This window comes from Kryptolebias marmoratus, linkage group LG6 (assembly GCF_001649575.2).
Source record: "Kryptolebias marmoratus isolate JLee-2015 linkage group LG6, ASM164957v2, whole genome shotgun sequence".
NCBI lineage: Eukaryota > Metazoa > Chordata > Actinopteri > Cyprinodontiformes > Rivulidae > Kryptolebias > Kryptolebias marmoratus.
This window is the reverse complement of record NC_051435.1, coordinates 14,735,805-14,752,265: the sequence shown is the minus strand read 5'-3', so window position 1 is coordinate 14,752,265 and position 16,461 is coordinate 14,735,805. Positions and strand designations below refer to the sequence as shown.

General features: G+C 45.8%; 1 protein-coding gene across 2 annotated transcripts; it reads left to right on the top strand.

The window, feature by feature from the left end:
• Positions 1–1,014: 1,014 nt before the first annotated feature.
• irs2b (insulin receptor substrate 2b) lies at positions 1,015–14,727 on the top strand. Of its 2 annotated transcripts, XM_017410276.3 has the most exons (3): positions 1,015–4,585; positions 6,758–6,846; positions 11,956–14,727. In XM_017410276.3, exons 1-3 carry the CDS (start codon positions 1,276–1,278, stop codon positions 11,965–11,967), a joined length of 3,411 nt encoding a protein of 1,136 aa, XP_017265765.1. In that variant the 5' UTR covers positions 1,015–1,275; the 3' UTR covers positions 11,968–14,727. The 2 variants fall into 2 exon arrangements, with proteins under 2 accessions (XP_017265765.1, XP_017265766.1); XM_017410277.3 differs by lacking the exon at positions 6,758–6,846.
• Positions 14,728–16,461: the final 1,734 nt, after the last annotated feature.

Genomic DNA, 16,461 nt, shown 5'->3' with positions numbered 1-16,461 from the left:
GAGCAGCATCTCACCCCACAGGAAGTCAGGCTGACAGACTGCTGCCTCTCAGAGGCTCAGCGCATCACCAGCACACAGAGCTGGAAGCCTGCATTTCATCATTACGCACATCGCCAACCAGTGACGCGTCGATATAAGAAGAATTGAATATTTTTCTACGTCATCACGGCATCTTTTGACCATATATGGGGTTTATTCTGATGCGTAATTGTTTGAATATATGTCGTGGCAGTGTATTCTTGCCCTATATTCCAGTTTGAGGTTTCTGTCTCAGAACTGGAGGACAGATTTAGAGATAAGGCAGCCGGAAACAGTTGGTCTCCGAGCAGGAAAACACCGCGCAGCGGGCGACCACGTTACGCAATAAAACGCACCGATTGTCCAAAGCTCCTGCGCTTGTTTGTCACGAAGAAATAAACACTAAAAATGGGGAAACGGGGCATAAAAAAAACATTTTAACCCTGAACGTACATCGTGGCTCTGTGACGCAGATCCCCAGACTCTGGAGCTTGTTTATCATTTGGACTCCAAGGCTGAAATACAACCCGCACCATGGTCAAGGGGTTGAAATAAACGCAATGAAAGCAGCTCCACAAACAGATCCGTGACCCTGTCTGCTGTTGTCCTCCGTTTTGTGCTTTTAATACCTACATCAGTGTTTTATAATCCTCCCAAACGCATTAAATGACGCAAAATAAAAAAGTGAAGGCTTTGTGGAGCAGGAACAACTTATTTGGCCGGCTATTTTTTGGGTAATATGCTAAAATATGTCCACAAAAAAGCCAAACCATTGGATCATGAGACTAGGGGAGCTATAAATAAAGCTGACTGACTACGCTTAAATGAGTCGGAAGAGGGCAGAGTGATAGTAGGAGGGCTGGTTCCTTCTCTCACTCCGGCATTCATGCCGTTTCAACCAATGAGCCCAATGAGCTCGGAGCGCACCGCCCACTGTCGGCGTGTGTGTGTGTGTGTGTGTTTTTCTTCTTCTCCTTTCCCTTCCCTTTTTTTTAAAACCAAAGCTGGATGTGTAGTTCGTCACATGTTGTTTCCTCTCTTCAGCCCCGAACACCAGCAGACATGTGTTATTTATCGCTCGGCAACGGGAGAAGACGCGCACACTGGACCTGATAGAGGGTTGAAGAGAAAACAGGAGAAGGAGAAGAAGAAGGAGAATTAGAAGAAGCAGAAGAAGAAGAAATAAAAGGAGACGTTGTTTCATCTTCGGCGGCTCCGGCGGAAGGAAGCTTCTGGTCGCGAGGCGCACGAGAGAGAATGGCGAGTCCGCCAAACACGGGCGGCCAGTCGCTGTTTTCGGCCGCCGTCGGCGTGAAGAAGTGCGGATACCTGAAGAAGCAAAAGCACGGACACAAGCGCTTTTTCGTTCTCAGGGAGCCCGGCGAGGGACTCCCCGCCCGGCTGGAGTACTACGAGAGCGAGAAGAAATGGAGAAACAAGTCAGCCGCGAAGAGAGTTATTTCTCTGGACTGCTGCCTCAATATCAGCAAGAGAGCAGACGCCAAACACAAGCATCTCATCGCGCTGTACACCAAGGACGAGTATTTCGCCGTGGTGGCCGAGAACGAGCCGGAACAGGACAGCTGGTACCGGGCGCTGACGGATTTAATGGCCGAGGGGAAAGTCTATGACGGCTCGGCGTCCAACTCGGCGTCGTCGCTGGTTGGCTTCGACGAGGCGAGCTACGGCGTGATAACGCCGGTGGCCGCCGCCTACAAGGAGGTCTGGCAGGTGAACCTGAAGTCCAGGGGCCTGGGGCAGAGCCGGAACCTGACCGGGGTCTACAGGCTCTGCCTCTCCAGCCGGACTATCAGCTTCGTCAAGCTGAACTCCGAGGTGGCCTCGGTCATTTTGCAGCTGATGAACATCCGGAGGTGCGGCCACTCCGACAGCTTCTTCTTCATCGAGGTGGGTCGGTCCGCCGCCACCGGCCCCGGGGAGCTGTGGATGCAGGCGGACGACTCGGTGGTGGCTCAGAACATCCACGAGACTATCTTGGAGGCCATGAAGGCGATGAAGGAGCTGTCGGAGTTCCGCCCGCGCAGCAAAAGCCAGTCGTCCAGCACCAACCCCATTTCTGTGCCCACACGGAGGCACTTGAACAACCTCCCCCCGAGCCAGATCGGGCTGCCCCGCCGGTCGCGCACCGACAGCACGGCCGCCACCTCTCCTGTGAGCAAGTGTTCATCCTGTCGGATACGCACAGCCAGCGAGGGCGACGGCACCATGACACGCCCATTGTCGGTGACAGGGAGCCCCCTCAGCCCGGGGGTCCACAGGACCCTCCTGAGCAGGTCTCACACCATTACAGCACGCCCCACTCTGACATTTGAAGCCTCCACTCTCCAGCACAGTAAGTCCATGTCTATGCCCCTGTCTCATTCACCGCCTGTGGCCACCACTTGCCCAAGAAATGTGTCCACCTGCCTGGACAGCAGTGCCCCCCGCCCTTCCAGCTGCAGTGCATCCTTCTCAGGATCCCCCAGTGATGCAGGCTTTATATCATGTGAGGAGTACGGCTCCAGCCCCGCAGACGCACGAGACCTCAGGTTACCCCTCACCCTCCGCAGCAACACTCCTGAATCTCTCCGAGCAGAAACCCCACCCTCCAGGGACGGCAGTGAGCTCGATGGCTACATGGTGATGGAGCGGCAAAACCAGAATGGGTACAGGCGGTTATCAGAGCTGGACAAGGCCTATCGAAAACGAACGTACTCTCTCACGACCCCACGCCAACAGAGGCGCCCCCCACAGGTTTCCTCGGCCTCCCTGGATGAGTACACTCTGATGAGGGCCACGTACACAAGTGGAAGCCAGTCTTCTCTGAGGTGTCATACTGCGTCACCGAAAGTAAACGGACTGGAGGATTACAAGGATGTTACTATCAGCTCCAACAATCTCCATAGTGACAGTGGCTATATGCCAATGATGCCTGGAGTGGCGCCTCCGACACCAGGGTCCAAGGACGACCCCTACATGCCCATGAGCCCGATGTGTGTTTCTGCTCCAAAACAGATCATCAACCCACGCTCGCACTCCTCTGCAGGGCTGGCCCCACGCACAGACTCCCCTGGAAGTGTTTCTCTGGAGGATAGTGGTTACATGCCCATGTGGTGTGGAAACAAGATGTCAGTGGAGAGCACAGATGGAAAGCCCAGCAATGGAGAGTACCTGTACATGTCTCCCGTTGACACCCTTGTCTCTCTTACACCCCCCGACTACATTCTCAGTCCTTCAGGAGATCCACACCTCCAGCACAGGCAGCCTTATTCTTACAGCTCTCTACCAAGATCACTTAAAGGACAGTTCCAGCGCAATGGGTCCACGGACACAGACCAGTATGTGGTGATGAGTTTACAGAGACAACGGATAGAAGAGGAGTCCAACTACTGCCCTGTCTCGCCTGGAGAGTCTGTGGCCAGCAGCTCTCCAGGAACACCAGACACTCCGTCCTCTGTTCCGTCTCCTCTCAGACTTACTCGCATGGATGGAGGCTTGGTACATCGCAACAGGGTGTGTCGACCCACCCGCCTGGCTCTGGAGTCCCTCAGAACACTACCATGTATGAACGAACATCCCCTTCCTTCTGAGCCACGCAGCCCAGGAGAGTACATCAACATAGATTTTGATAGTGCTGCCCACAACCCGCTGGCAACCACCACATCGGCGAGCTCTGAGGCCGGGAGCGTAAACGGGGGAACCCTGTCGCTGTCAGACTATGCTAACATTGACGTCAGCTCCCCAGTTAACCTCGAGCCACACCAAGTGGGGGGTTCTTCCCCAGCGGGGTGTCGAAACCGCACACCTGAATTGTTGATTTGCCCCAGTCCTGTGAGCAGCCAGCAGGACGCGCGGAGAGTCGAGGAGCAAATGAGAACAGACGAACACATGAAGGAGAGGGGGATGCAACAGCAAGGGAGCCCGGTGTGTGAGCCTGCGCCGGTTAAAGATGACTACGCTGAGATGTCCTTTGGCCCCTCTGCCCCTTTACCTGTCCTCTGCGCCCCTGACGCTGCTCCCCTCCCCACCAGCCCCGCTGCCTGTGTCAAGAGACTCAGCCTTGAGAGCAGCTTAGTGGAAGTAGTTCCCCTTGTGCCATTAGACTCCTTCCTCCTGGGTGGTCCTTCATTATCTGTTGTGGATCCAAACAGGGGGGCTAAAGTTATCCGGGCCGACCCTCAGGGCCGCAGGCGTCACAGCTCGGAGACCTTCTCCTCCACCACCACCGTCACACCCGTGTGCCCGTCGTTCGCCCACGACACCAAACGACACAGCTCGGCCTCTGTGGAGAACGTGTCCCGCTCTGTTCGCAGCTCCGAGGGGCCCAGCAAGGACCACATCGGTCTCATGTGCAGGGAGACGTCAGCTGGTTATCAAAACGGACTCAACTACATTGCCTTAAACTTGATGGGGGGGAACTTTGGGGGCGTGAGCCCTGGGTTGGGCTGTTGCGATGAACTGCTGAGGTTCAAGACGGCCTGCAGCTGCAAGGGGGGCCTGAATGGTTTCAACAACAGCCCCTACACCAGCCTTGGATTCAAGGAAACTACTACTGCTGCTGTGAAAGGTGAGTTTTCATTGTCACACACAGGCACACAAACACACACACCCATTCATTCAGGTTTTTATTCACCAGGATAGGGAGTGGTGTTAGGCTCGAGGAGAATAAATATGTGCCACAGAGTGACTAGAGTATGCAGGGATTGCCTCTTTCCATTCGCTTGCTGATTTGCTCTTTTACATTCCTGAGTTAATATCTGTCAAAACAGAACGTGCCTGAAACGGCCTCATTTGGTTGCTAATGTGTCTGTCTCACTGGTTTGTCCTGCTTACTAGTAGTTAAAAGTCGATACACAGCTTGTTTACTTCTTATAGCTCTTTTACAAATTTATGACTGAGACTTATTTCTGGGATGTGGAACACAAGCTCTGAAATTCAGTGTCACGAACCCATCCATCAGCTGCATCTCATTCACTCTTAACAACGTTAATATAGTGATATGTAAACACAGGCTGCCGGAGCCGATAGAAGTCAACTAGTTATTAGCGTTGCTGTTGGGTGTGGGCTGTGATGTTTAGATAGGATTAGTCACCTACTCGTCACACCCATGACTGAAAAATCTCAAGGCTGTGTGATGCAGAGGAAGTCTTTTATCTGTTTAAAAACTGCAGAAGAAGAAGCCCTGGAAGCAGCCACTGTCTCCTTCCAAGTAAAAGCTCAGACACAGAAAGCCGAAGGGGTGAACCAAAGTGCGCAAAGCAGTAAAAATACACCTATATTCTCTGCAACAGGCTCCCTTCTTCATTGCGCAGTATTTTGATAAGGTAGCTCTTCATTTGGACATGCTTCACCCTGCAACCATTTTATTTTGAAAAGGCTTCTCATGGTTACACTCTGTCGGGCTTGATGCCGCTGTTGTGTGGCTGTGTGTGAATGGTTCTCTCTGATCTCCCTTAGTGACGCAGTTTTGTACCACGTCAGTATTAAAAAAAAAAAAGGACTTGATCTTATTCACTGACGCACTCATTGCTACTTTTGATGCCTCTGTAGAAGTAGCTAGAACACTAAAATCTTTGATTCTTTTATTCCTAAACTGCACATGCAGTGTTTTGCAACATTCAGAAGCTGGTGTGTGTGTGTGGGTGAACAAGCACTGAAATCTGTGTGACGAGCGGGAAGGGGGAGCAGTTACCATCCAAATATTACCTTTCACCTCTTTTTGTTTAGCAATGCATCAGTGGCTTTTCATGCATCTGTAAATGGCAGGGATTATTTACGGAGCTGGAAAGACCCGGCAGAGGCATGTCAGAAGTTGTTGTTGCCCGAAAAGAAAAGACATCGGATCATTGTGAGTCACCAGTCTGTGTTCCTGATGGGGAAATAGTAGAGTTTAATTAGTGTTTGCGCTTTCACAACCAAGTTGTCTGTTCGTCTCTGTCTCAGCTGGCTCTCGTGCTACGAGCCACAGCCAGAGCAGAGCTCGGTGCAAGTCATCGGGTTCCCCAGAAAAACAAGTGAGTCAGTTGTTTATCAATTGTCAGGTACTGGGTTTCAGGACTGGAATGCAGGCAGTGTGCAAAGGTTGCTGGGAGAGGTGAATGCTCACTTGTTTTTCTAACCTGGTGGGATGGACTTAGAGGAGGGGGGATGGGAGGATTCTTTTTTTTTTTTTTTTTTCCCCCACTGTGAGCAACTTCACAAACATGCCAATGAAATGTTCTTTCACAAGAACGAGGGCTGATAAACATGTTTTGTATCGGGACAATTAACTCCAGCGACGAACACGTGTACTGTACACATGCACGCCATCAGTCCCGTCCAGAATCTGACTTTATTTGTTTCAGGAAAAATACTCGTATATGACCCTGAGTGGAGACATTTGTCAGAGTCTACATGACCAAAGAGGAGGAGGAGGAGGAGAAAAAACAAGGAGGAGAAAAAAACAATGTCGAGGGATGGAGGACTTGTTTTGGTTTTTATATACAACTAAATATGCAACTGAGCTGTTGCTTGAAGAGCAGGAGAAAGTGAAGAAGAGGAATGGAGGAGCAAGAAGACAGAAGAAAAAACACAAAGAAATGTAGATTAGTGTCTGCTCAGTTACAGGTCATCGACCTTCCTTTAAAAATACTAAAATAGAGAACATTTCTAACACAGGATGCACTCCTGTTTACTACAAGAGGACAGGCTTTGCCACATTCTGTTGTAATCTCAGAGTGTACCATTGTTTGCATTCCAGCCATTGCATCACGTACATTTGGGACATCACCTGTTTTTATCTGGCGTCTGAAGCCGCAGTGGTGTGAGGATGGAAGGCGCTGCAAATATGTAAGCACATTCAACCTGTCAATACAGGGAGGTTCTTATTTTATTTTTTATTTTTCAAGCGTTTGATTTCATAACCTATAACCTCATGGTTTGGGAAAATTCAGCTTCCTTTTAGTAGATTCTTATTTTGAGTTTTCTTCACTTACATAAAAACTTCCACAATAACAAATGATATGCTCGTGCAAATTAGCCTGTTAGCTGTACCGTGCTTAGAGGCGAGAAAGGAAAAACAGTTGGAATTTCAATAGTTTGGAACATCGAAGCTCATTTGATATACCATAGACAAGAGAAAATGCTTCTTTTTTTGTAAACAAAACACAAAAAAAAAACAACATTTGCTGAATGTACTTATTGCGATATGGAATTATTTTTTAGTTTCCTGTGGAAAGTTTGGGGAATAACGTTATATGCAGGAAGTCATGGTTGAGAATCCTGGCAGCTTATGGACTTTATCTTCTTGTGACGTTTTCCTTTCTAATACAGGATTAAATTTGTCATGAGAGAACTTCTTTGGAAAAAAAAGGCGTTTTTTTTTTTCTTATTAAGCACTGGGCTCTTTTTCAACAAAAGCAAATCAAAAGCATGTTTAACAACAGACCAAAAAAGAAAGACAGAAAGAAAGAAATACCTTTTTTGTTGCCCAATTTAGATCTCATTATTAACCTTTTCTAATTTGGTGGCTCAGAATGCTTATAATTAAACACAGATGGAAACATGATGTTGTTAGCTTTGTGAGATGATATTGTAGTAGAGGGATTACCAGAAATCCACACACCTTTATTTCTGTGGTAATGAAGAAAAACTGAGGCGTGAGCTCTATTTTTACACCTTTTCTTTCTTCCTTTTGTTTGACTGTCCTCGTCACGTCTCTCTTTTGGGTCTACCTGAAAGCCTTTTTTATCATGGCTCCATCGTCATCTTTTTTTTCTCTCTTCTCTACCTTTTCTGTCTTTCTTTTTTTTTTCCCAACATTTTGCTCTTTGAATAAAAGCAGTCTTGCCAGGGTTGCAGACGAGGGGGGGGAGAACACTGACTCACCCTCTCCATTTGTAGACCCAGACTGCTCCCCTCCCCACTCTCACCCCTTCCAAAATCCACACACATGCACAGACACATTTTGACTTTGTGTGCCTCTGCCATGTGCGTACATATACAGCTATCAGCAGATGGTGGAGGATGGGTGTGTGTGTGTGGGGTCAGGGGTTTGCACCTGCCCCGCCAAGCAGTGCTCACTGGTTATCTGGCCCCTCAGAGGAGAGTGACAATGCAGCAATGACTGGCCCACCATCTGCCGCCACAACAACGGGGGAGGTGGTGGGGGTGTGGCCAAGCCGTCTCAAGAAACCAACCCCCCCCTCTCCAACACTCCTTTTTTTTTTCCCCTCCTGTGCGTCCTCCTTCCCCATTTCTCCTCCCCTTCTCCCTGGTTTCTGTTTTTCAGAAACCATATGATTCAGCCCTGCCTCTCCCCTTTTACAGACGCACTCACACACACACCTTCTCCACATCACTGCATCTAAGTGTCGTGTTTATCCTGTTGTTGTCTGACTGCAGTGCATCATCTCTGATTGGCTTTTCACACCGGATTACAGACAAATATCTTTCCGGCTCGTTAAAAAGTGGCTAGTTGTTTGTGAGTTGCCTCTTAGAATTGTCTCTGCTTGTTGATGTTTTTTTACCATTCATAATTTCATGTCAGGATATGATTTTGACCTCATGTTTTTGGTTGTTCTTTTTCTTTTTTTTTGAGAAATGCAGCGCCCCTGTTCACCTGTCCCGCAACCCTCCCCTCCCGCACCACAGACACACGTACGCAGCGGCGTTCCTGCCTCTCTCTGATACATAACTCTTTGAGCAAAGTAGGGCGGGATGTTCCAGCTCTAGATGAAAACAAAGTTAACCTCTCTGCTCCTCAATTTAGCTGGGAGGTAAGAAGGATTACATTCACTTCAGGATTAGGCATTGTTCAGTCACTTGTTGTCGAAAGCCGAAGAAGAGACAGAGGGGTTTTTCTGTGGCGTGTACATTAATTTCATAAGGTCATAGAAGATGCAAACATAAAGCCAAATGAGAGTAGTTCTGTCTTGTTTCTTTCAGGCCAAACAGGCTTGCTGGTTATAAAATCCAACGTCTTGCAGCTCATTGCTATGCCAAGGCTTCTCTGCAGAGACTTCCTGCTCGTTGTAGACTTAAGTGGACTTTTAAATGATGAAGGTGAAGAATGAACTCTTCTTCATCGCATCAGTCACCTGACATAAACCATATTATTGATCCATTTAGGGCTTCTGTTTCTCTGATAATTGAGTGATGGTTTAAAGAGGGGAAAGTTCAGATCTTTTGAAGAGGGGCTCTGGAAAGGTCATGAACGATTAATATCGCACTCTTTAAATGGCCTCAGTTTGGAGAAATAAAGTTTAACTCCGATTAGACCGATGAGCTGCTGGCTAGTGTCAGGCAAACACCACAGAGGGGATGCAAGCGTTGTTTTACATCACCATCAATTTTCTGCTAGTTATTTAGGCTGAAATAATCTAATATTCCTATTAGAAATCCCTCAGGCTGCTACTGTTTGCACTTGCCCGTTGTGCAAAATTGACAAAGAGATAGAGAAATTTGTCAAAAAAGCATCCAGCCATCCAGTTTGGTGTTAGCCTCACTCGGACTAGCCGTTAGCTCATCAGTTTGGACAGAATTAATTTATATTTCTCCAAATTGAGGCCATCCGAATTGCTGTTTACAACAGGTAAGATGTTATTTGTTTGTAACCTTTTCTGAAAACTCCACTTCACAAGTGTTAAATTATTGTAAGTATTTTCTCCAAATCAAATTGTTCCTAAAATGTTAGCTGAGTAAATATATCTATAAAACCTTGTTATGCTCCTTTGTTTCAGGTAGCTGTAAAACCAAATATCTTTGGAAGCTACACATGTAAAGGTGTTTGTTTTTGTTTTGGAAACTCGTTTGCGAAAAGATAACATTTCTAAGAAAGTGATAAGATGGAGGGTAGATTAACTGTTTCTTCTGAAAGGAATGTGGGATGAGTGTTGTTGTTGTTGTTGTTGTCGTTTTGTTGGCCGGCTCGAGGTGTAGGAGGTCAGAGGGGTCTGCCGGTGTTTGTTTGGTGGAGCGCTGCTGTAGATCAGGGAGGAGCCGGCTGAGCAGGAATGTAAACAGAGTGGATCTGAGCCCACTGCTCTCTCCCTGACCGTTTCCAGCTCACCCATAATAAAAACAAGGTCGAATGCCTTTTATTTTCTGTTGCTGGTTGGTGCGAGCGATTGTTTAATTCGCTCAGTCACAGAAAGAAGTGACTAAAGTAGGGGATGCGTCTGTAAGCACGAGGGCCGAAAAGGGCCAAAAAGGATGCTGCTAATACAGATCTCTGTGTCTGTGCTGTATCTCTGAATGGAGCAGGACTAATTTTAGCAAGAGTGAACTAAATAAATAATGAACAGACCCTGTGTGTGTGTGGGTGGGTGGGTTGGGACAGGGGGCGTGGACATCGAGTTGCAGGGAGAGGTGGGGGTGTGTGTGCATGTGCTCGAAAAAGGAGGGGTAAAGGCTACTGGGTTCATTCCCCTGTTGGACCTCCGTCTCCTCCTCTCAATAACCCCCCCTCTGAATCTTCTTGCCCACCCCTTTTTTTTCCTCTCTACTCCAATCTGCTTGTGTGTGAATAGCAGCGTGTGTGGCCGGGGCTCTGAATGCCGCTGTGCTTGCATTATTGCTCAGAGATGGAAAAACAAAACAAAACAAAACAAAAACCGGCGATGCTTCAGCTTGTGTTCATAGCTACACCTGGTTGCTGATCTGAGCTGTTAACGTGATTCACTCGTCCTTCCCGGCAGATCTCAGTCATTCTCACCCAAGTGCCTGCTTCTGCAGGCTGCTGACTGACCCAGCCCCTCGAGAAACACACACACATACACTCACATTTGGATTGTTATGGTCTGTTGGTCCCATGACCTCACTGCATTCCCGTTCCCCTCTGTCAGGTTGATTCTGTTACTGTGGTTTTCCACCACTTCCCACCCCGGTGTTTCTGTTTTCTTGTGTCTCCGACACCCTTTACCCGACAAAGAAGCAGAGCTCGGGCGGCACAGGTGGCCTCACGAGTGAAATCAATTATTCTGTTTTTTCAAACGGTTCATAGTTTTTGCATTTCAGACACTTCTTCCGCTTGTTTTCCTCCGCCTCTACCTTTGCGTTTAACGTCGCCGGCGCATTTTTCATTTGCACCGTGCGTGCATGGTTTTGAGAAAGGAAACGGTAAAGTGCATGTGTTTGTGTGTTTATGGTGGGAAGAGTTGAGGAAGGGGCGGTGGAGTGGAGTGGAGGGGGGGTCGGGGGGGATACCAGAGGATTCTGAATGAAAGGTTTGTTTTAGAGAATGATGATCACATCCAGCTTTGTGAAAACAGCTCTTGTTCACAGTCAGGAAGAAGAAGAGGAGACAGCAAATGAGAGAAGAAATGCAACCGTTCTGTGTGAGTGTGTGTGTGTGTGTTGGCCAGCCAAGACTTCCGCTCCCATTTGATAGCTCTGCATGCAAATGAAACCCCACAAACATGTACACAGGGGCAAAAGGGTCAGAGCAGCTTTCCACTGGAAGTGAAGCAAGACTGTAAAGGGTCAGAGGTCATGGTAGCTGTGGTGGCTGTGGTCTTGGAGTGTTTTGAGAAATTGAGAACATTTGTGCCCCCTTTTTTGTGTTTGTTTTTTAAAAAAAGAGGTTTGAAATTGCATTACAACCGATGCTGTTTTTCATCAGTGGAGGCTGTCCCTGTTTCAGCTGCGCGGTGCTAAATGCCGCACTGTTTTTCCCCTGCCATGAAAACACCTGCCACTTCAGTGTGTACCAGCTGAGAAATACACCCCGCACCCTCCCACCCCAACACACACACACACACACACATGTGAGCACAAAACAGACCCCTTGGAGGGCATTTGGTCCTTATTTGGAAACACTGGGAGTCAGTTTTGGCCTTCCTTTCCCTCTAAAGCATCAATAAACTGTTAGTTTTCAGAATTAACCAAGAAATCTAATTTATCTTGTCCAAAAGATCCATCATGGGATGTTTAACCAGTTTTTTGTTCTTCTCCCTTCAGAATGAAGACTGATGGGTCCTCCTCTCCCCCCTCCTCCTCCTCTTCCTCCTTTTTTCTTGTGAAAGTAAAATTTCACCGCGGCCAGATGACGAGGTCACCACTGCGACAGCTGAACCCCGTGCCGAAGCCGACATCTCTTCACCTCTCCGCTGCTTCCCAGGGTCACGGGGGACACCCGTCGCCATAGAAACCCAGACACTTGACCCTTACCCCAAATCCTCCCTCCTTCTTCTTTTTTTTTTTTTTTACCTCGGCGCCCAAACGTTCAGGTGCCGTTGCTGCTGTAGTGCTAGAAGAAAACACGACAAGGACTTAAAACGGATTCTAACGTTAGTTGAATCTCTGTATGTAGGCCTTCAGAAAACTTCTGCAGTATAATATTTTATTAATGAGTTTTGACATGTTTTTTTTTTTTTTTTTTAAACCATTTCCACACTTAAAGCTGGTTTTCTTATGGCTCCAGCCAGTAGTTGCCAGACATTCTCACCAGAAAACCTGTGAACCAAACCTGGAGAACACGTGTACGCGCAAAAAAAACAAAAACAAAATGAAAAACTTTCACGAATACTGATTACCTGTATTTATTTATTTATCGTGTATGTATGCATTAAATGAAAATGTGTGGAAAAAATTTGTATACAAGATTGTACTGCAAAAAGAGACGGCATTTATGAACATATTTAAAAATCAAAAGTAACGTTTGCTTAAGAAAAAAACTAAAAAAACAGAAAAAAAACCCTACCTCAGCACCAAGTCACACAGTTAAAAATATATATAAAATATTTATTTTCAGAGGTGAATGTTAAAAATGAACATTATGAAAAAAAAAATAGATCATCAATCCAAAGCCTTACTCAAGTCATCAGCCTTCATCTGATGGACCCTCTTCGTTTGGACCTTTAAATACACAGTATCAAAGATTTATCCGATCATTTGAACGACTGAATGTTTCGTCAGAGCCGACTGAGAGACAGCCTCTCTGAGATTAACTTCTCTTGTCACACGTAGGACAAGATCATGTATTAAAAGTCCAGAGTAATATATTTATTGATGCACATGTTATGGAGGATTCACACACTCTTAAATGATACCAAGAGGACCTTAGTTGATACTGCATAGCATCGCAAATGCGTGCAAACTTTCCCAAATCCGTACAGAGCTGTGGCCTGTCTGAGCACAAGTCTCAGTCCGCCGTTCGCCTGTGACGTCCTGCAGGAAGTGATCGCCTGTCAGGGCCTAGAACGGGAAACGAAACGAATGTTCGTTACAGAGTAATAGCCTAGCATCTTAGTTTTTCCCTCACCCGATGCCTCGCCGCGACGCCCTGCCACCGAGCGACGTGACGCGCGCAGGACTTGTTCCAGACGCCGCTCCGTCGTAGCTCCAATCCATGGCCGCCCACTGCGCAGTCTTGCATTTCGACGAACTTTCCGGATTGTAACACAAAAGACACGCTGAATGTAGTTACGCGCCGCGTTTCCGAGCCCGGGAACGACCCGAACCGATACAACTGCAGAACACAACATCCAGAGGTACTGAATGGGAACCACAAACACAGACACAAACTTAAAAAAAACAAACAAACAAGAAAAGTATCTTATTTATCTGAACTCAAAGCGATAGTTCAGATCTCTTGAAGTGGATTGTGAGGGAAAGTTCTTAACAATTAGAATCTTATATGTTGTAGATAAGTCTTTAAGTAGCCTCAGTTTGAAGAAATAAAGTTAAACTTTGATCAAGTTGACGAGCTAGCAGCTACTCTGAGTGGAGCTAAGATAAAAGTGGATCGCTACATTCGTAAAACAGCTTCTATCACCAAATCTTTATAGCCTCAGCTTTGCTCAGACTAGCCATGAGCTCATCAACTTGATCAGAATTTAACTTTATTTCTCCACAATGAGGTCATTTAAACAACTATCTACAACAGGTATGATATTAGTTGTTCATAACATTTTCCCAGAACCTCACTTCAACATATATGAACTCTCCCTTTATTTTCAACCTTTGCCTATATACTGTAAATAGTGCGGAGTTTCAGAGAATTCCTTCTGAGCAAATGCTGACAGGTGTTAAGTTAAATACCATGTTTTTACTGTACATAGTTGAGTGTTTGAGTGAACTTTCTAAACCAACAAAAGCACTAATTAAGTTATACGCTAACCGGTTAAGGTTTGGCTTCGATTTTTATTAACTGTCTTGCTAAAAGGATGCCACTATAAGGACATTTTCTAATGCTGTAATTTTGAAAAAAAGAAAAGAAAAAAAAATTGAAAGAAATCATTAATACTTGACACGATTACTTCTTGATACTTAGGTACAACACAAATGGCATCTATGCAATATTTACACCTTTGAAAATTAGTTTACAAAGTGGTACCAAATGTAGAAATAATGTTAATAATGTTTGATAAATCTGAAAATCAGATGTTCGCTGTTTGTATATTTCCTTTCTTTTTTTTTCCAATTTCGAAAATGAAAATCTTTTTCTGCTTGTTCCTTTTCTTTTGCTTTTTGTTGCTAATGAAACCTTGATGTTTGTGAGCAGTGTTTTTTTTTTTTTTTTTTTTTAATTTGGATAATGTTTCAAGTTTTTATCCGGCATCTAAAGGTTACGATTTGGGCTATGGCTTACGTTGCTGTGTCTTCTCATTGTAAATATTTCATATCATGCGCATCGTGACGCTACTAAGAAAGGATAATTTAAACTTAGCTTATTGCTTTAGATTGTATGGACTCTTTATAGATACATGCAATAAATAATATTTAAGGAAACTCCGTGCTCCTGCGTTGTTTTTTCCTTCACTCATGTCAAACTCAACACAAGGAACAAGCTTCCTTATTTAATATAAATAGAACAGGTATTTAAATTTAGGACAGTCTTATTAGAAATGATTAATAAAGAGTGCATATGTGTTGTTTTCATTCACCGTAAAAAATCGGCCTTGTATTTTGAAAGAGTGCTTGGGTAAAAAAGGGTGTTGGCCTTAGCCTCACCTCCTAGTATTAGCATTGTTATTGTTTTGGGGGCCTTCCAGGCCCCGCCCCACGGCAACCAGCATGTTGAAACCACCTGGGAGGGGATAAACGGCGAAGGATAATATTCTTCGCAATGAATAGTGTGCGGTCAAATCTTCCATAGTCGCTAAATACAGAAATGGGACATAAATAGTAAGAATTATATATTGTCTTGTCAAGAGAGGTTGTTCTAGGTATTTGTACTTAAAGTAAGATGAGTGAACAGCTGGGGAAAAAAAAGCTGAGATGTGGCAGCCTTGAGGCCTTGAGGCTGCAGCAAATACAGAAGCTATAGGGCTAAAATCTTTGAGAGCGAAATGTGGCATATTGTCTGTAAAACAAATCCATCTCTGCTCAGTTTCGTACTCAGGGAGTCCCACTTCCTTGATTTACTCATTTAAATAAAGACGGTTTCATCTCATTAAATAGAAAGATGGGAAGGAGCGTACGCTACAGGCCATTTTTTTCCCCCAACCTTTCTCTGTGTGTGCATGACGATCAGGGGATTCTTTCATTACCTTATGCCAGCTCAGTCAAACACGGAGGCTTTTGTAGGATCTGAGCTCAGGCCGACAGGAGCACTCATGATAAAACCATGCAAAGCGCAATTAAAGTGAGATAATGCAAACTCGGAGGGAACTTTCTCATGTCTGAACTCCGTCCCTGTGTCTGCCTGCGTTTGCATGAGCGAGCATATGTGTTTTAGGGTTAGGCGAAGGGGGGAGGGTGGGCTGCAAGAATAGGTAGGCTCATATGAGAAGCATAAAGTAACCCGTTGCCCCCAGGGAGTGATGGGGCTTATGGACAGGGACCTGCAGGAGCGCCACAGGAAATTGTATGCTTCCGGAGGCTGTCTGGGACACTACATTAGTGGCCGTGCATGTGTGTGTGTGTGTGTGTGTGTGTGTGTGCGATTTTAAAAGCTAACATTTGCCATTTGTGCACCAAACCCCCACAACCCTATCCCCTCATCCCTCCTCCCCCCAACTCAAAACAATCAACCTTTACTTGTCATCTGCGACCATCCCCAGCTGACAAGAAACATATTCTCTGTATTATACTGCACACAGAAGGCTGAGTGCACGACAGAGATCTTATCTTAAAAACAAGCACATTTAATAAAGTAAACACATGCAAAACCCTATACGTTCTACAAATAGACTAGAAATTGTGTTTGCTGAGAAAGAAAAATATATGAAGCGAGTTTTGCCATTTTAATGTTTCTATTAAGGATGATTGACAATGATGCCAAACGCTTCATATCAAAATACATCAGATTAAACAATACGGGGATTTTATGCCTGCAAAAATATATGTAGGGACAGAAAAAACGCTCTGATTTGTGAGTGTTTTGCAAGTGCAGCTCATGCCTTGTTTGTTTCAAAGTGTGCCTTCTTCCCAGGAATTGAGCAGAGCGGTTTTGTTGCTTTAAATGAACTGCTTATAATTTGTTGTGAGGGTTGAAATTTCTGCAAATTATTAAGTAAGACT